Genomic DNA, 21,151 nt, shown 5'->3' with positions numbered 1-21,151 from the left:
AGAAACGGTGTTTAATCACAGATTCTTTTAAAAAAAATCTGCATTTTGTGTTTCTCAGTTTTACATATTTGAAAGTATAGACAAATCTAGCCAAATGTTTACAAACATGTCTGATATGAACATGCACTGTACAGCATCAGATAGCAGCTTTCATAGCTTCATATGGCTTAAAGATGGTCAAAATAAAAAAAGGACTTCTTTAAAAATCAAATTAAATGTGAAGTTAACATTTTTTAAATGTGAACTGTGTTTTTGTTTGAACGAGAATAATAATAAATTTACTGAGAATGATCGCTGCAGTATATGTACTGTATGAACAGGAGCCTACAGAGTGATGCACTCATATTTACACAGAAGAAAAGGGTCTGCGTTGTACAGCTCTTAATGTGGGGGCATCAATACTCCAGAAACATGGAACCGGGGCTTCGGTTTCCATCTACGCTTACGTCGGTATTTTCCGGTTCAGCAGTGTGAAACGGCTCCTGCAGTAGTTGGAGCTGGATAAAGCTCCATGGATTTCCCATACACCAATAGACAGCTGTCTCTAACAATGAGCCCCGGTAAATGGACCAGTGACATCTGCGATGTGGTCAATGTGCTGCACTGCTGGTTATTGAGCCCACTGTACACTCAGTGCATGTGTCAGTCTTGACAGGGGGACATGGTTAGTGGTTATTCTGGGGTCTGGGACCACTGGGCCCAGAGAGTGTGTCCAGTCTTCAACAACAGATGTGGAACTTTAGCACAGAGACAAGGGAGCTACCACAGCACAGAAAATCTCACACCAACGTGCACACAGAGATGGAGAATAAAACTCGGGCCTTATTTCCCACAATACTTCACAGCAGCCTGTGGGCAGCCAGGGGAATGCACTGGAGAAGAACTCCCAGTACAGGACCTATTACAGATGGTTCCCTCACAGCTAGATAGTCCAGCATAGTTCAACTCTGTACCTCAAGCGTGCTTTAAACCAGGAGGCCCTGGCTAATATTGATGTCTCACAACGCTGTGCTGGCTCCCGGCCAAGAGAAAGGGGAGTAAAAACATCAGACAATGGCAGCGGCAGGAAGGCAGGGGAGCGGGATGGAGAGGAGGAGAGAGAAGACGAGGAGGTTTTGGTAAACAAATGGAAGGAATTACAAGAAAAAGGAGAGCTGTGTGGGTGTGGGAGCTGAGGCCCCGGTGCACCGTGGGTGCTGCCAAGTCGCCTCCATATGGGAGATGTGTGCTCTGGGAGATGCATACCAGTGCAGAGGGACTTATCAGCTTTCATATAAATGAGGGGTTTAATGAGGTTGAAAGCACAAGACTTCATCGGGACAGCGTGTTGATAAGAGTGAGGAGGGAGAGAAGCAGCGTGTGTGTGTGTGTGTGTGTGTGTGTGTGTGTGTGTGTGTGTGTGTGTGTGTGTGTGTGTGTGTGTGTGTGTGTGTGTGTGTGTGTGTGTGTGTGTGTGTGTGTGTACGTGAAATGGGGGGCTGGGTCAACGCAATTACAATCAGAGCCACGGCCACTGCCAGCCTTTTAATAAAAAGCATGTCCCTGGATGATTCAGACTCAATAAGGTTCAAATTGTCAAAATGAAGATTTATTTTACTCGCTTTTCTCGCCTTTATTCAACGGCTCCCTGCACTTTTTAATCTCTCTCAGATCTGGCGGAGACTTGTCAAGAGCTGAAAATAAGTAAAGTGGAAGTTTTCAGATGAGAGCGAGGTAGAAATGTGTGGACAGAGTGGAGCTGAGAGAGAGAGAGCAGCTGTGATATGAAAGCTACGTATAGAATGTGTCAAGTGAAATAGTTCTCAGAAAGACAACTTTGTCAGTGTCTGCCTCTATCTCAGAGCTGAGCAGGTTTATTGGAAAAGCAATGTCTATGGCAAACAGACTCTGAAATCAACAAAACACAGAGCCAAAATGGCAGCAATTTAATCTCTGTGTATTCAGTGTTAATTAAGTCTGCTTGTGTGCATGCTAATGCTTTAGCATACTGTTTACTGACGTGAATATTTACCGACTGGTGCAAGTAATTGTGCAACCACTGTGACATTTCCATAGAGCATTTGCACACTCTACTGTCACCTAATATGTAACCCTCAACATGTTATTTTTTTTTCCTAAATAAATATCTTTTGATCCTCCAGGATTGAAACATTTTAATTTAATGAAATTATGAATTGAGCAGAAGAAACAGCAATGACATCAACAATTACCTCAAAAGAGATAAAAAATAAAAGCGCTAACCTTGGATAAAACACAAATAAAACACCCCAAAGAAAAATAAAGTGCTTTGTAGTGTTAGTATTGTCACTGAGTGCAAACTGCTGCTGATCCAACAGCAACAGCTACAGCAAGTTGATCAAGCAGCTTATTTTGTCCACGCCAGTTCCTTTAAGTCTCTCAGTGTTTTTGGTGAGATTTCAGTCCTTTCTTCCACCAGTTCTCATCACCTCATCATGTGTTTAATCTGTCTTAATCTACTCATTTTCTGAGTGGATTATCCTTTTGACGGAGGGAGAGGGCAGAGCACTGCGACTTAGTCAAGATCAGCTGCTGCTCAGCTCCCATTGGACTAAACACGCCTGTGTGTGTGTGTGTGTTTAAGGTAATGATTTTATGTCTTTGCGTGAATACAGTGTCAGTGTGTGTATGTGCGAACTGTATCCACATGTGTTTATGCATTTGTGGTAAGTGCAGACTTGTGGACAATTTTATTTTTGCCTGTGCATCAGCATCTCTCTGACCTTGAGCACTCAGTAAGGGAAAAGAAGCAGTGTGTTGACAGGCACGGCCTTAAGCTGTCAACTCAGGCTAATAATGTCTAGTCCATGGCCATTTCCTGGCCATCTATCCTGGTCTCAGCCTGTTGTCGTGGCCCTAATCCAGTCAACCTCCACCGTAATGCTGTAATTACAATCCTTAAGCTGCAGCATCCTGTTCCAGGCAGGCACAGCTCACCTCTCTACTGGCTGGATACCCCACTTTCATTAGCTCCTCACATCCACCTAGAGCCTCACCTAATGCCAGCGCTTCCCAAAGTGGGCTCCCAGGTCTGTTAGGAGTTCTGGGCAAAACTTTAATTTCACAAAAACCTGACATAGATCAGGAAATCAGCACAACAGCAGGATATGGGAGAATAACTCCTCGTCAAGTTTAACTGCTGCCCCAATCCTCTAGTCTCCAACTAAAGAAATAGAAGTTGGTGCTTTTGACGTGACAAACAATCTAGGCCTACACTGAAGACTATCGCAGTGTTACCATAAACTCCGTCTACATTACAGCAGGCCGGGTGCCAATACGAGTTTTATGCTGTTGAAAGCCACAGACTTAAAAGCTGGAACAGCAGCTATTCATCGTGAATGGACCCTGGCGCTATAGCCTGGCACCACACAGTGAGCTGCAGAGGTTTAAAAGGCACGCAGCAGCAATACAGAGGAAATCTGATATTTACATGCAACCAAATAATATAACACATGAAACTCTTTCATCCTGTTATTTTCCCCTACAGAGGACAATCTAAGTGTTTCAACGTGACATTGTTTTTGATTCCAATCTGTATTTAGTACTTTTCAGTTTTCCTACAACTGTATTTAGATTTTACATGATATATTTTACTGAAATGTAAAAGGGTTTTCAACACATCTTTTGACAACCCTACCATTCTCTATTGATTACTTATACCAACCATTTCCTCTTCCATCAGCTTTTTTTTTCTTTATAGGTATCCATTATTTCTAGTTGTGACCTGCTCCAGTGGGCAATCCTCTGCTCACAATAGTCTAGTTCAAGGACATATAAGGCTTACAAGTGAACACCACAGGTACAGTATGTATCTGTGTATATGTATTCACATACACGTGTGTATGTTGCTTAACAACACTTGGGTTTTCAGACACTAAAGCACACACTTCACCTCCACAGTCCTCCACCGTGCCAAAGCAGCCCACTCAACCACTAGATTCAATATATTATTCTCTCAATTGGTCCTATTGAGTTTCCCCTGCCGCTCCTAAATGAGTTAGTCCTTAGAGAACCGGCTGGGAATGAGGGCCCGGCAGCGCTGGAATTGCATTTCTGCTGCTCTGCGATCTACTTTCCTCAATTTAGTCACTGCATCATTGCAAACTCCATTTCCCAGAGTGCACTGCTCTGTGCCCTCCTTCATCCCTCGCCATGAATCACTCCTATTTGCTATGACAACAGGGGAGCTGTAGTTCCTACATGTCATGATCAAACTAGACTTCAATCAGTCCGTATTAAGTCGGGGGCTGAGGGGGGCGACACAAATTTCCCTCCCTTTCTCTGGCCTCTGTTGTGGGCTGGCATCTTAATGTTTTAGGGTCTCTGCCAGCAGTGGTCAGCTCAATACTAATAAAACCATAATTTACGAGGCCGGGGCTCTGATTGATAGTTCTCTCAAGGCTATATCGATCAGGCCTCCTCTCATCCGAGTGAGCGTCTTTTGTTAGGGCCAGTCACTTCCTTCCCCCTTGTCTCTTTGCATAAACCCTCTCTTAGTGACTAACGGCTACGTTATTGGAATGGATTACAAACGGGGCTATTGGCATGCTGCGGAGACAACTTCAGTGCTCTTTCATACACAGAATAAGCTGCTGCATCTGCTTTCTTCGCAAAGTTAACTAAGTTACTGACTGCAAAGTCCTTATGATGCAACAATGCCGACGTAAAAGCAAGGAAAGTCTCTGCGGTGTTGATCTTCCTTCTGTACCTTCTGCTGCTTCTCATCAATAATAAAACAGTGTTTCAGCTTGTCTTGTCCATTACCCCACCATGTTCCCTAATAGTCCCTAATAGTGCACTTATAAAGTAGAAGAAGACAACAAACTATAATCTGAAGTTAGTCATCATAACAAAACAAATGGACACAGTAAACAATAGACTGTTTTCTGAAGAGGTTTGCTTTTACTTTGTAAAACCATCACACATGTAAATTGCATCATTTTTATTCCATTGTTGCGTGTAATAGAGGCAAATTGTCAAAAAGTGCTGGTACCCTTAAACCTCACTGAAAAAGTGCTCCATTATCCCTGAAAAGTGTATTTTTTCAGATTTGAAGTTGTGAAAAGCCAAGTCAACAAAGATCTTCTAAGATGTCCCTGACAAAATGATGGATACCTCTTAGAACTCTAACTAACAAATAAGTGGAATGTTGTAATATTTCAAACAGACTACTATTTTAATTTGGTATAAAAGGTGTATTCAATCTTCAACCAGTCATTCAGCCTTACCAAATGGAGAAAAATACGTTATACTAATATTGGGCTGTGTGCACCATACTGAACATGGACAAGAGAAAGAAAAGAGGACAGATGTGTAAGGAGATTAGGAAGAACATAATTGCCAAGCAATGTTCAAGGTAAAGGCAACACAACCATTTCCATCCATCCACCCACCCTACGGAGGAAAGTCATTTCAGCCGCTTGTAGCCGCGATCTTGTTCTTTTGATCACAAGCTCTGGGTCATAGATGAGAGTTGGAATGTAGATCGACCGGTAAATGGAAAGCTTCACCTTTCAGCTCAGCTCCCTCTTCACCAACACGGTCCGGTGCGGCGCCTGTTTTTACTGCTGCAGCCGCTGCGATCCGCCTGTTGATCTCCCACTGCATCCTACCCTCACTTGTGAACAAGACCCTGAGAGGCTGAGTAGTGTGATACGCCGATAGTTGGAGCACACTCTCCGGTCCCCTTTTTTGAAAATGGGAACCACCACCCTGGTCTGCCAGTCCATGGGTGCTGTTCCCGACCCCCATGTTACATTGAAGAGGCGTGTCAGCCAAGACAGCCCAGCAAAGTCCAGCACCTTCAGCATTTCAGGATGGATCTCATCCACCCAAATGTTTTAAGAAACGTAGATGTTTAGTTTCATATCCACAACCTTCTACTATCTGACCGGCCCGAGACAATGATTTCTAAGCTGCTTAATGTGCCATTGCCATTGTTTGAGGTCCATGGAACTGTAGCCAATTTATGTGACTGCAGACACAAGACAAAAACCCCAGATTGAACAGAGTTTGAATGATGCAGCAAGAACCAAAGGAAACTTTCTGAATGAGACAAAGTGGGCTCCATGGAAGAAGACACAGGAAGACTGCTTTCAAAAGAGAAACATGAAAAAGTCAACTGGAATTTGCTTCAATGCATGTTAACAAGTCAAAACACCTCTGGGAGAATGTCCTTTGGACTGATGCAACAGAATTGAAGTATTTTGGCATATTAAATCAGCTCAGAAAAAGTTTCCAATTGATCCAAGTTATTATTTAATTTTGAGCATGTTTGTTCATAAAGTAAATACCAGATGCCAGTTGTTTTGCATTAACTCATGTCAGCTGAAAAATCCCACCTCATTCCTCGTTGCTCTGCCATCATCATGATGTTATCAGCCTGTCACATTCCTGTTTAAAGCATCTATGCTGATTAGCTGTCAGTACATCAAAACCAGCAGTGCAGCAAATGTTGGTATCATTAATGGTTCAAATGTTGAGGAACAGCAGACACCAGTAGACTTTTCTCTTCATGTGGTGTCAGTAGTTTAGCGAAATGAGGAAACAGGAAACCAGAAACAGGTTTCTCAGGTGACTAAATGCACTGGGCCACTTTGCAGTGGGTTCTAGTCCCACATGGTATTTACATAATTGGGGTTGCTGAACTGGAAAGTCTTTCAAGTGGTCAAAAGAGAGGGAATACTTTACGTAAACTCTTTACATTTATGTCTTCAGGCGGTCCTGACAGAAAGCTCTGCTGAGACAAGCACAAAAATAAAGTGAAAGTTAGAAATATCTTCATTTCAATAAATGGAGTCAAACAAATGGGGAGGGGATCGCTGGCGAAGCGAGGAACTGAAATGATAGCACCGCCATCCTTAGGCAGAAGCTCCGTCTCATGAATTATCATGAGAGCTCGATGCACCACAATGTAATAATAGTACACTGTGAAATTTAACTCAATCGGCAGAAGTGCGGCATGAGCAAAGCCTTTCCCTGACAAGACAAGAAGGGTTTTGTGGTGAAACATCCTGGTAGAAGCGTGTTTTTGTTGCTCTGATTAATGCAGCGCTTCATTGGCAAGTTGCGGTTGCGCTGTCAAGAATGACAACAACAGCAACAACAAAAAAAAAACATGAGACAGCCAGTCTGTCAAAAACAGTCGATGTCTGCAGCAGATCTCCATCATAAATAACATCACAAATGCACAGAGAGGCGTGAGCGGGGCGTCGTGTGATGAATTTCAAATCAGAGAAATGAAACCCAGGCACAAGCATGCTTATCATCAGCCTGTCTGCTTTTAGACACTTGTGTGATAAATGTCTCAGCGGTACTATCATGAACTAATACGGCTGTTGCAATAGAGAGAAACAAACACCCCGCACTGAGTTAAAGTTCTTAAACAGGATAAGACGGCTCGGACATAAAATCCACCTTATTGCATTAGCGTAATATAACCTTAAATCTCAACACATTAGCTGCTATTGTAGTTTAAAAAAAGAATCCTCTTTGTGTTGAAATGAGTTTGGATGAAATCTCATCATATGCAGCCTTCTTTGTTCTGCCCATAATAATGGTCAATTAGTCCGTTTAAGGTACAGCCAAGATAAGAGCAGCTGATCAACAAAAGAAAACAAGAGTGCGTTTAGTATCACATTCAAAGAAGTAGGTCTGTAAGTCATCACAACGATCACCCATGGGACTCCATATTTATCCAATGTCACCTCTCACCTCAAACTACTACCGAGTTTTACATTTGTGATAACTATGCTCAGCATTCCCCCAAGGAAATTACTCCCAAGAAAATGGAAAATTATAATTGCAGGTTCTTCCATGGAATATATAATCACTGTATAATTAAGATTTTTATAGCGAACAACAGCCATGATTACAATAAAACATACGCATGACTATGTCTTCAAAGTGTCACAGAGAAACGTGATGAACACAGGTGGTAAAGTGCAATTGTTAAAGTGATGCAGGGATATTTTTAAAGCAGAATCCAAAGTGGAGGGCAGACAAGTGAAAATAAATCCAACAATGATGTTGAACAACCAAATGACTGTGATTTGATTCAGTCACAAGACTCTGGGTTAGTGACTCCAACATCAGTCCCTGCAGTAAAATAATAGAAGATGGAGAACATTCAGAAAATGTGGCCAAAAAAAGGAAAAAAATAATGGAACTGAAATTACTTTTTATGAATTTAATTGCTTAAACACATGTGACGATATATTAATAGAAGTCCGATATAGAAGGAGAAATTACACAGGCTCTGAAGCAGAGATGCAATTACAGTGCTTCAAACAAATTGGCAGTGACCAATCATATCGCTTGACTATCTGGGGCAGAATGGTAGTTTTTCAAACGGAGGCTATCTGCAGAGCCAGAGCAGAGGAAGAATTAATTGTTCTGGAGCAGAGCGTGTGAGTATGGAGTGTGTGTTTGTGGGTGTTTGTGCTCGTGTGTGCATTGAGCATGTTTAAAATGTAATGAATGACACTTGTTTCTGCCAACCTTTGTCTTCTGTCCGTCTGCACAGCAAATGCATTATTGGAAATAGGACAGACATTTTGCTTCTTATGTGAGAAGTTTCATCTCTTTCGACTTAGACCTGGTTAGTTTTGACAAGAGCCCGACCAACATGGACATTCGTCTATCACAGATATGTCAGTACCAGCGTATATGTTGGCCAATATGTGCCAACAATGAAAACTCATCTACCGAACACAATGCAGAAAAAGATGCTGGGGGAAAATTTGTAATTGTTCTATTTGTAGTAATTGATGAGTAATTGAATTAATTAATTTGATACCCAGTGAAATTTACTATTTTATTGCACTGATGTCAGTATGGACAGTAAGCTACAAAATATTCTGCCTCCATTACATATCTTTGACTCATGTCTGTTTGATCATCACATTTAGTACATTATTGCAATACGTGTTTATATATGTATATACAGTGTATATTAATGTGCCCATGATACACAATTGTATTTCTGTTTTGATACCAATCACACTGAGCAGCTAAACAACTTCCATGTGCATTGCAGATATCAATAACTGGATGGCATAACATTTTCAAAAATTTAGAAAAATCTGAGATTATGATCATTGGTCCAGACTCATCAGAATGATTTCCTCCCAGCTTGGTCCCCTCTCAGTTAATATTTCTGCTTCCTGCAGAAACCATCATCTTTGACAAGCACCTCAACTTCGACCAGCACGTCAATTCTGTTGTCCAATCTTGCGTTAACGACTAAAAAACGTCATGCACTCATTTCATCCTGGTTAGATTACTGCAATGTTCTCTACTCACACAACAGAACTGATTCTACATGCTGCAGCCAGATTCATAACCAGGTCCAACAGGAGAGAGCACTGGTTTTAAAATCACTTCACTGGCTCCCAGTAAGGTTTTAAAAATACTTGTAGGGGGTTAGCTCAAGAATATGCAGCTAACCTCCTGACATCCTATGAGCCTAAATGCTACCTGAGATCCTCTGGTAAGTCGTTCCTGGTCATTCCTCAGACTAACTTATAAATGAAAGACAGGGCCTTTCATCTTCTGACTTAACTAAACTGGTTGACTGAGTCTTCCTTGGCAAAAGCTGGTGCTTGTAAGCTTTGATAAGGGCAGTTAAGTGTACACACTTGTCAGATTTTAAATCAGGCAAATGGAGACCTTCCAGGTTTGTGCAACATTAAAATAGCCTCCACATGGTGTGCCATACTACTTTGTTTTTTTCCCCCTGTATTCCAAGGTCGGTAAAAAAAAAATAATTTTAACCCAAGGCAAAGGCCATTCATCGCCACCGCTTTAATGGCAGCAAAAATAGACCAGGTACTCCACCTCATCCATGGGCTTAATCATGAGCCATCAGTGGGATGAACCCACCCACTAAAACACTTGTCTCTGCTGGAGAGTGGATCTCTTTGGATGGATCAAGCCCCAGGTACAGCTGAAAGCAAATGGGCTACTGGAAGACCATGGGCAAAATGTGTAAGTGTGTGTGTGCCTGTGAGGAGGCCACTCTGTGAGGGTCACACAGTCCTGACATACAATCAGTGTCATAAAGTGTACACATTCCCATTAAGGTGTTTCAAGTTTGTAACCATCTGGTACAGGGACCTTTTCAGCAGGAACATTTTCAGTTACATTATGTAGAAGAAAATGTGAGAGAGGAGGCTTATGGATGTGGGGAGGAAGGACATGTGACCAAGGGAGATGCAAAGCTCAGGAAATAATGTGGCAAGTCCGAACAGGAACAGACGCAAGAAGACGTAAAGGAAAACATGACTGGTGTGTTGTTTTGCAGACACACACCAAATCTACCAAGAAACATGACACCGCTCTGCTCTCCCAAAGATGATCTTCCTTTAGCCCCGAGGACTAACGGAAGTGATCATGAACTCAATGCAATTTTCATGGAGCGGGGTGGCCTGGATACGCTGCACCCCCCTCTGATGCATTAGGCTGTGCTGCTCGGATCCTCTCCCCTGCAGACAGTGATGGATCTGATTCATTTCAATGGTGGCCTCCAGTGCTCACTCCCATTCGGCTTGGGTGACAGTGGCAAACTGGTGCAGGCTCCCCACACGACTGCCCGGCCAATACGGCGGAGCAGGGGAGAAGGAGCGGAGGATGGAGCAGCCGGGAGCGTGTGTCGACATTTAACTTCTGCTTTCCTACTTGGGATTTTGCAACTGACCTTACATACTTACATTCTTATCCTTTCTCTTCTCAGAGTTTATCAAAACACCCTCTAGTGACTTTATAGCACCTCTTCAAGCCACTCAATGTATGATTTCCTGTAATGGGACTTTGATGAATTGAATCTATAATGCACTATTACACTTCCTTCTCTTTTAGCTTCACGCACTCTCTTTCTGTGCAACACGGTCGACATGCTGTCTCATAGCAACTAATATTGAAATAAATATCGAGCTACATACAAACTTGTCATGACTGCTCTATAAATGGATCAAATAACCTTTATGTAAAAATGCCATTCTTCATCGTCATCATCGCCACCAACAGAGTGAAGAAATCATAAAAAAATAGATATATTTTTGCCGATTGTGAAGATGTGAGCCAAAGTGTGTGCTCAGTGTCAGTCTGTCTACCTGTCTGCCTGCTGGTCAGGGATTAGAGAAGACAGGAGAGTGACTGGACCAAAGTGATAGAACTCAGTGAACCTTAAGGCTGAGCTTTCCCAGGAGGGATGTGTGTCCTCTCCCGTATTCAGAGGAGGAAGGGAGGAAGAGGAGCAAGAGGGGGAAGAGGGGGGAGAAGGGGAAGAGCGAGGAGGAATAAAGGCACAGGGAACAGAGTAAAATGTGTAGATCGAGCACAGCCCTGTGTTTAGAAACACAACTGTAATACAGTGCCCTCATTTAAATGAATTCAACTGCAATCCCTGGCTGTGTTTATCCAACGCTCTCACTGTTAAACTATGAAGAGCCACAAGCTGGAGGTGAAAATTAACATGAAAACAAGAAGAAAATGAAAAGACAGAGCGCTGGGAGGATGAGGGTTAGCAGGGAGGAGGTGAAGGGCAGGGAGGGAAGGAAGGGGGGGGCACCGGGGCTCAGCATGGTCCTCCAAACTGACACACAGCCACAGGACACAGGCTCCAATTAGAGTCACAGCAACACTAATCAAACCTGATCTACAACCTCTGGCTGCAGGGCGAGTGGACGTGCGAGAGAGTGTGAATGTGTCCGCACATGAATCCTGAAGTACAGTCACACTGTGCGTTTCACATTCACCTAAATCACTCCTGCATTCATCTCTTTTTTTTTTTTACTACAGTATGTGAAACAAATGTTTTTCTTACAACGAAACAAACAAAAACAAAAGGACGGTAGCCTGGGATGTGTTCAGTATCACAATGGATATATCATGAGGTTCTCGACTGTTGCCTGACAAATATCCACCTCGCCATAATTCATATTCTTTTATCTGCCCTATCCTACAGAGTTATTCTGCAGGGCTGTCAATCATAACTCAGTGAAGTGTTTCTTAGATATCATATCAAGGCCCACCAAGGGAAATCACACAGAAAAAGGGGGGGAGGATGGGTGGGGGCAGTATCACCTATCTAACACAGGAAATGGAACTGTTTGAAGATTTGCATGGTGGTGTGGCCACTTCATAAAGGTCTTTCTCGAGCTATCTCACAGTTCCCAACACCTGTAGGGGATAGATGGTGTTGGCAGCATACAGGAAAATCTGTCTATTTTGTATCATTCAGTCGAGCTGAAATGTAGCTTTCCTCATCTTCATTCTATATATCCTCCTCCTATTTATCGACTCATTTAAATTACAGTATGGATGATGCTGTTGACTTTGTAAATACATTATAGTGAGTACTGCATGTGTGTACACATGAGGGAAACGTAACACACAGTCCACCTCAGAGTTATTATAGTTCATGATTAGAATACTAATAATGCTACCTGATTAAACCTGATCTGACTCCTTGCGATGCCAATTAGTCCCTGACACATCAGTGGGACTCCTTCCTGACTGTGAGGTTACCTCATGGTTTTTGGCCACCTGTCGGGCCACAATGAGCTGGATCATCCCGCGCTTGTTGCCCTCCACCGACATGGATGTGCGCAGCGTTTCCATGGCTTCCTGGTTGGTCTTCCCAAGCAACGACTCCCCGTTGACTGCAACAAGCTGGTCGTTGACATGTAGATGCCCATCCTGCAGACAAACACCAAACATGGGCGAGTTAGCTTGCCTCATAAAATGCAGTTGTCATAAGTTTTGAAGAGGAACAATATTCCGCTGCTACATCAATGATTTCATGGATGACTTGCATTCATTTCTCCCAGAAAGTTCAAATAAAAGAGCAGGGTGACATCATAATGCTGTTTCCCTATTCGTTTTCTCTGGAACGGATTTTAATGTGTGAATGGTGCCGGAATTTCCTGGTTTTAGACTTTGTCGGGCAAACTGCTCCAAACCACTGGCATTCATGAACACACAATCTTTTTTCAAGGGAATAATAAAATATTGCTAATAATTGCTGCCCCAAGGAAGAGTTTCATAACAATAATAAACATTATATGACCACTTGAAAATCAAAGTGCCATTAACCTTACCTCCAATGTATTTTATTGTGGCAGGAGCTCTCCAGTCTAGTATTCTACCTCATTATTGTATTTACCTGTAGGTCCTTCAGTTACAACAAAAACAGCGAGTGAAATCAATTAAATCCATCAAAGTAATGGTCAGAAGTTAGCTGGGTGGGGGTCGTTACTTGCCTTGCTAGCAGCGCCTCCATTAATAATGGATTTTACGAAGATGCCCAAGTCAGCGTGGTTCTCCTTGGACCGGTTACCTTTGACGCTGACCCCCAAGCCGGCTGAGCCCGAGTCATTCAGCGGGATCTCAAAGGTCATGAACTCTTGTGTCCCATCAGGGGTTAACACCATGTCATCTTCCTCTGGCTGATGTTGAAGAAAGATCGAAGAAAGAGGGACATGTCTTCATGAGATTTATTTTCTTTTAAGTGAGTTTGCATGAAGATCTATGATGAATATACACACATATATATATATATATATATATATATAAACCTTAAAAAAGGTCAATCTTTCTGGGCTGTGATCACTCAACTTACTTCTCAAAGTTGGCAAACTCTAGTTCAGCCCCCACTACAGTGTCAGAACAAAAAAAGATAACAGAGAATAGCAGAACCAAAATTTTAAGAAGAACAAGGACTGACAAGAAAATGGAAAGCAGGCGGTAGACAAGATAAAGAGGGTTAAGATGAGGGGAGCAGGAGAAGAAAGCAAATGGCAATGGCAAGCATGTCACACATCTCAGGGCTGTCATCGTCAATTGGCCATACTGTCTGGCTGAATGCTATTAATTCCCTTCCACCGTCATGAGCTTGGTGTAGGAACAGTGGCACAGCGGAGAACTTTGATAATGCCAGGTAGCAATTTGACGCTCAAACAACAGTGGTTTCCTTTGAACAACACCCCTTTGAAAGATAATTTGTCACACGTTTAGGCCCCGGCCGTCCTTCCCTGTGCAATCCACAGGGCCCTTTGTTGGAAATTACAGTGGCAGCGTTTTGTCGCAGGGCCGATACTGCAACACCCCCCATGCATGATTCACAAAAGCAAATAAAAAAATAAAAAATACTAATTTCAGCTGCCAGAAAGGTGTGAGAGAGTGCTGATGAGTGTCTAACACCCAGTGCAATCAATTCAGCTGGAAAAATAGTCCATCAAACAAACACTTCAGTTGCTTTTCTGACATTGTCCATTGGTGTCTGACAAAGAGCATGTGTACAAAATAACCACCGGAGGAGCATTTGTGTATTTTACTTTTCCCTTGAAGGCAACCACATGGGGAAAAGAAGGTGTGAAGGGAAGCTAATGGTGGAGAGAAAACACCAGCGGCATCAACGAACTAGCACCTTCTTTCTTCTGTTTACTACTGGAAGATCTGTCAAATATTTACAAAGGCGTTATAATTATTTTGGCTCATTGGTTCAATGCCTACCAGAGGTATTTGAGCTATAGTCAACACACTGTAGCTAAGAAAATGTGCTGAAACAGAAAGATGGCTCTCAGTACACCCTTGTTTTTTTTCGGAATAGTTTGATACTTAAGACAAGAAGATGCTGCATATTTCTCTACATTTCAAAGAGAAGGTGAATCTGAAGTCTTCCATAGGCCTCCACTTCTTCCATGCTGAAAACCACTGGAATGTGTTGGGAATTGCTTTGGACGAGGTTACATTAGCTACAGGTGAGGGAATAAAAGTGTTTTCCATTCACTTTCCTCCAAACACGTGTTTACATATGGCAGATAAGAGTTGACGGCTATCTGATCACGAGCCCGCTCCACAGGAAGCCTGACAGCAGCGCTGTAATGCTTGTGATTGGTCAGATTGTACAGTATATTCTTACTTATTGCCATGGCAGCCGAATCCACACGAACAATACTGGCGGTGAGAGAAATCAACCCCAGAAACCCACCGCAAGACCTCTTTAAATACACTCACATCAATACACCCGTTCACACACACACACACACACACACACACACACACACACACACACACACACACACACACACACACACACACACACACACACACACACACACACACACACACACACACACACACACACACACACACACACACACACACAGCCAGATGGACGGCAGCCAGGTGTGCGCCCTTCACAGCTGCTCGGATAAAGAGTGAAACAGAGAAAAGAAGGGAAAAATAGAGCATACAGTATTTTTTTTTTGGAGGCTGAGGAGTTATTAGGATGCAGCGGTGCGTTCAGGTGGAGGCTCTTTTCAACACTATGTGACTGAGCCCCTATTCTCCAGACGGCCCTCCTATCTGCCCCCTGTTTTATTTCTTTCTTCTTTCGCTCTGCTTTTCTTTTCCTGCCTTTAAAATGGCGGTACACCCGTCTGCACAACACGTCAACGAAGCTTTGTCTGTGACTGGACCCTGAGTAAATTCAGCGCGCTGGAATCCATTTAATCGCACTGCATTTCAACACCTCTGGTTCTATTACAGAAATCACCGCTTCTTGTCAGGAAATGACCCTTTGCTTTAACTCACACAGTTGAAGGAAGCGGATAGGGGACAGGAAAACATTTTTAAATAAATAAAAGAACCATTGAAAAACTATTTGTTATCGACGGCATGGGTAAATATAATGTTTATATCCTCATTCTGGCCTGGAGCTTGGAAAAGCAGCATGTCTGAATTTCTATAAGCCCTGACAGCCGTTATGTTGAAGTTACCTCAACTCAACTTTTGAGTTAAGATGGTTTGTAATGTGGGTCCACCAACACAAGTCACATACAATTTACACCCTGAGGAGAACAATCGTGGATGAATGGACATCTTTTTCTTTAATCAGAAGGTCACATCAAAATAAAGTACATGGCTTCTATCCTCTTGGAGGCTTTTAAGATAGTAATACAGTGGTTGAAACAACTGTTTTGGATGGACAGTGCGTGTGTGTGTGTGTGTGTGTGTGTGTGTGTGTGTGTGTGTGTGTGTGTGTGTGTGTGTGTGTGTGTGTGTGTGTGTGTGTGTGTGTGTGTGTGTGTGTGTGTGTGTGTGTGTGTGTGTGTGTGTTTGTGTGTGTGTGTGTGTGTGTTTGTGTGTGCACATTCTCGTCCAAAATGATGACAGAATAACCACCCACTCAGAGCAGTGTTCCTGGAATAGAGGGCCGAGGCAAAGAATGAGAGAGCAGTGTAACATTTTCATCAGACAGGAACAAGCGCCGCTAGCCAAGAATGAGTTTGTCAGGCTGCTTGACAGGCCTTGTTGCACCGATTCCGCTCAGGCAGGGCTGGAATCAACTACCTCTGAACAGGAGAAAAAAAGAGAGTCGGCTCATTGTTCCAAGCTCAGCCCCGTGTATGCACCTGGGACAGAGAGCAGAGGGACACTGACATTCACTGAACTGATGTAAAAATAGTGGAAAGGTTACAAGCTTAACTCAACTTGGAAAAGCTGCGCGCAAAGTTTTATGCGAAGTACGTGCTGCATTTGTTTTCCCCCAATCAAATTCTTGTATTGGATTTGGTCTCCGGGAGAAAACATTCTGCTAACATGGAGTAACAAAGCTGTGTTGTGTTCAAAACAAGAAGAGAAATCTCCCATGAGAAAGCCGCACTCACATAGGATGGCTGAATATCTGCATCACCTCCTCTCCTTCCAGCTTCTACAGCCAGAACGAGCTACGCCTGGCGGTGAACACAGTTGGCCAAAATCATATAATAACCAACGTTTGTAAGGTTGTTTCCTGTTAGATTTCCTGCCTAAAATCATTGATCAGGTTCAGATTTATTCAAAGAAATATGGAGTAATGGGGTCTGTAACTCATTCAGAAAGCCAAGAATTTGACTTGCTTAGATGGCCGATGCTCCTGTTTTTAACTACGTGTTCTCATACAAATGGTGGAGAGCTCATGTGTCTGGCATTCCTTGGTTGGGCCATTGATTGTGCAACTACTCTGAATGTCACGCTACACATCTGCAAGTGAAGCGCATGAACAGCAGGCCGTGTTTAAGAATATGAAACATGGTCATTATCAGAGTTAAAACAAACAACAAAGAGAAACTGATAGAGCTTGTTCATGGCAGACATTTTGACTTGTCACAGTAGGGAGAGAGCACAAGTGGACTTAATGATGGTTCAGTTTCATCACTTGTCCTGGTCATCATGATAGTGAAGCAGGATGCATAAAACGCAGGACCTTCCCAAAGTGGACTGCACTTTGCTCCAGTGCTCTTCCTACTGTGGCAAATCCGTCCATCCGTCCATTCACTGAAGAGTGTGTGGTTTGATGGTACATCACAGGATTCAAGGTTTCTAATTACAACGAAATCCAGAAAATGACATGCGTGACAGCAAATATGCAAATCAGCTAAGTGCATCAACAATCAGGGCTCTGTTTAGGTACTGATCATTAAGATCAAATTTAACACTGGACCAGTTCTTAGTGGAGTGGCTGTCATATCGTTGTTATCATTACCTCTTTAACTCTTAGCTCAAGTGACTAGCCACTTGGCCAGCTCATCACAAAAGAAGCCCGTGTCGTTTTGGTTTTGTCCTCTGTGACTCAGCCATGCAGTCACCGTCCATTATAAGATTAAGTCCTTTATTAATTAACCCTGTGATGGGCTAGCACCCATTCATTACTGGCAGGGGAGGGCAGCATTTCAGCGGAGCGGGTGAAGAGAGGTGGGCAGAGGGAGGAAAGCTAATCTGTCTCGTAAAAGAGTCCGGCCGGCCTAATAGACCTTTTCGCTTTGTTTCTACCTTGCTTAACTCGTCACGTGCTAACGAGAAATATGTGCAGGAGTTTCCAGAGACACAGTGCATGAGAGAGCACCGGAGTGAGATGCAGGAGAGAGAGAAATAGAGAGTGCAAATGAATCCCAATTACTTCTATTCACACAAAACTCAGAGTTCTCCGCACATCACTGCCTAAAACAATTAACACTGCTGGAAACTTCTTTCCACACTTGCCCCAATTTGGTGACATAAAGGTCATTGGAAATGAATTTAAAGGGGCTAAAAGAAGTCAGCCATGGGTGTAATTGCAAAAATAGTGCACGCGTGATAAGTATTGTAACACAAATTTCTTTTGGCATCGTTTCTCCTCGCAACATTTTCTGACAAAGGGGCCGAATATTAAATACCTCTGAGACTAAAAAAGAAGTACATTCAGGGACAATGAGGGGCTGTTACACAACACCGAAGGGCATGAAGAGCACCACTGAAGTGGCAGGTTTGAAGTGTTTGTGAGCTGGCATTACATGTGCTTTACTGGGCCATCCAGCAGATTGTGGACTCAGCACTGGCAGACTGGGACTGTTCCCCTTTAGGGATTTTCTAATGAGAAAGCTCATTAGATCTGAGGCCAGATCTGTCTACATCACTGCAACTGCATTGAGGCTACTGGATATAAGTGAGGGCAATGAGTGGACCTCACTTTGAGCACCCAAAAAACAGACTCATAAGCAGGGCTGACTTGGCTTTAGATGTTTTTCTGTCAGCGATTTAGAGGCGATTCCATCTAACCAAAGAGAACATAGAAAATAAAAGGTGACTTTCTGAGCATATTGGGGCAGTTTGCAAAGGCGTTTCAGTGCAACTAAAGTATGGCTGCACGTCGTGAAGCAGATGCCTCTCATTTCAAGCCAATGGTGGATAAAAAGCGCTTTGCTATGTCCAACTGCACACACACACTTCAACCCATTATGTGTTCTGGAAACAGACGCTGAATCCCCTTCGGGAGAGTAACTGTGTCGCCATAAGTGGCCCTTAACTACCTTGTTTATCGGCGTAGCACAATGCTGCGGTGCACCCTCCCGTTCTCTGCACTGACAGCAAGCATAATTATGGGAACAGCTGCTGAAAAGTGCTAAACGAAAACAGGTGGCGGCGACGAGACACGCTCAGAAATCGTTAACCAGGCTGGCATTGTCTTCAGCCACGCTTGGCAGCATTAGCTCTAATTATGATAGAGCATGTTTCTGAACTCTGCACTTTGATCAGAAAACATTTCTGTAGGAGCCAAATTAATCACGCAGGACGGACTTGTCAGCATTCTTCAAATATAAGATGTCAGGGAAAAACAAGTGGAGAGAGGAAACCGAGGAGGAGAATGTGATGGGAGTATTTTTCTGATCAACATCACATAGTAAGAGCAAAGTATGAATTCTTTGAAGCTTTCAGGGGACTATTTGGATAAAGTGTCCCCACAAGAGGATTCTTTTTGGAGGCGGGGGAAAAGGGATTTTTGGTGCCATGGTGAGACACGGCAGCCCTTACCTGTCTAAATCACCCCCGTCTGTCAATCCAGAGACATTTCTCAGCTCAAAGTGGAGGAGAAAGTGACCTCTAAAATGCATCAGCTGCTGCCAAACTGTTCTGAAGAGCTCGGTAAAATCATAGATGCTCGCACTGATTGCATGCTGCCAAACCACAGCTCTGCTCTGCCCTGCTCCTTCCAGAGGCCTTTTCAAGCAATTCCTGTAATTTGTCTTCACCTGAGCCGTATTTTCAGAACCGGTCTACCGAGGAGGGGTCAGCTATTTCGAGACATCAGTAATAGCAGAGAAATTGGCTGATTACACCCAATTACATCCAAACAGATGGTGTGTTTTTAAGTTGTATTACAGAGTATGACATTTCTTCATTATCAAAGAAGTGTGAATAGCGGTGGAAAGGTGATGGCACCTTAAATTATCACGAAGAAATGATTCATCTCCTTGAGTTGTTTGCCAAGTTTTGCTGAGGTAAAATATCTGGCTCAGTCAGCCACTATTATAGAAATAAACTCAGAAGAAGGATTCTGTCTTTGGCACTTCATTAGCAAAAGTTGCAACACATTACATCAACCTCACAGTGATGCAAAAAGGCATTACTCTTAGAGACATCTAATTATATTAACACCAAAGATGTTATTTTTTTGGCATGGCCAGAGATAGCGTGAAGCTTAAGATAGCACTGTTTATCACCACTGCGGTGGAATAAGCCAAAAGATTTCTCATCATCTAAATGCTCTGCTGTTAAAGCATTGAAAGATGTGAGGCAGGACACAGATGGAAGTTAAAAGGAAAATCATTATTTCAACATTTTCCATACGACATCAAAGCAGTAGGATCTTCGATCAGCTCTGATAAAAGCAGGAGACGGATTTAGTATTCTTTTGTATTTTTCTTACTCTTTAAGAGAAGTTTTTAAAAACAGCTTATGCCTCCATAAGATATATCGATTGTGAGATATTCACAAGCTTCTTTCACTTTACTGTTTCATGTAACCTGTCCTGTATTGTTAAGAATTGCAAAGTTAAATTCTATGCCGCCGAGTAAATTAATGAACGAGTGGGATTGAACTTGGCTCTGACTCAACGGATATGTGTATAATTCAGTTGCCTCCAAAGACAGGGGATTGTGTTTTGTTTGCCTGATATCAATTCATTTCTCCCTCTACCGACTCGGTAAATGGATCTCTGCGGCCAGGAAATCAATACACCCTCATATGTATTCTCTTGCCTTCCAACTATAATACGGTGCAAAATCATGAATGGTAACCTCACTGTACTGTGGGCACCGCAACAAAAGCCAGCTGTGTAACAGTGTTAGAGGAATGATTGGGAAAGGGGAAATATCATCTCCTCTGAATAGCGGCACAAAGCGACGCAACACTGACGATGATTGCTCTGAGTGGGAGGAGAAAAACAATGGAGAGCTTGTTTGGATATCTTGTATCCATCTATCCATTTCAGGGGAGCACTGTCTTCTTTATATAATCATTTCAGAGGCCTTTATAAAATAGGATTATTTCAGCTACAACAATCTTCAAACTGAATAGTTCTGACTGTCTCAATTACGGTCTGGTGGTAAAAACATGGCAGGGATAATTTTAAACCAGGCCACCGGGGTTGGCGCTTATGAAACAGGCCATTACTCTGTTATAATTGTCACCCGTACTGCCGCGCATTTGTCTGCCGCGTCCTCAGCATTCGCATGAACCATAAATTCGGCTGTCACATCAATCAGATGCCGGAATTAATTGTGCAATTAAGATTGTCATTGCTTGGCAGATATAGCTACTAATGAATCAG

General features: G+C 42.9%; 1 protein-coding gene across 1 annotated transcript in view; it reads right to left on the bottom strand.

The window, feature by feature from the left end:
• The window catches only part of pard3aa (par-3 family cell polarity regulator alpha, a), a 365,970-nt gene that overhangs the window by 146,659 nt on the left and 198,160 nt on the right, over positions 1-21,151 (bottom strand). The window contains exons 13-14 of the mRNA XM_069698055.1: positions 13,281-13,466; positions 12,547-12,717 (exon numbers count right to left, since the gene is read on the bottom strand). Coding sequence (XP_069554156.1) covers positions 12,547-12,717; positions 13,281-13,466 — 357 coding nt within the window. The remainder of the gene's footprint in view (positions 1-12,546; positions 12,718-13,280; positions 13,467-21,151) is intronic.

Source organism: Brachyistius frenatus, unplaced genomic scaffold, assembly GCF_029030835.1.
Source record: "Brachyistius frenatus isolate BFR_SWC_R1_liver_20210118 unplaced genomic scaffold, ASM2903083v1 Contig_25, whole genome shotgun sequence".
NCBI classification, from domain to species: domain Eukaryota; kingdom Metazoa; phylum Chordata; class Actinopteri; family Embiotocidae; genus Brachyistius; species Brachyistius frenatus.
This window is presented reverse-complemented; position numbering and strand designations above follow the sequence as displayed.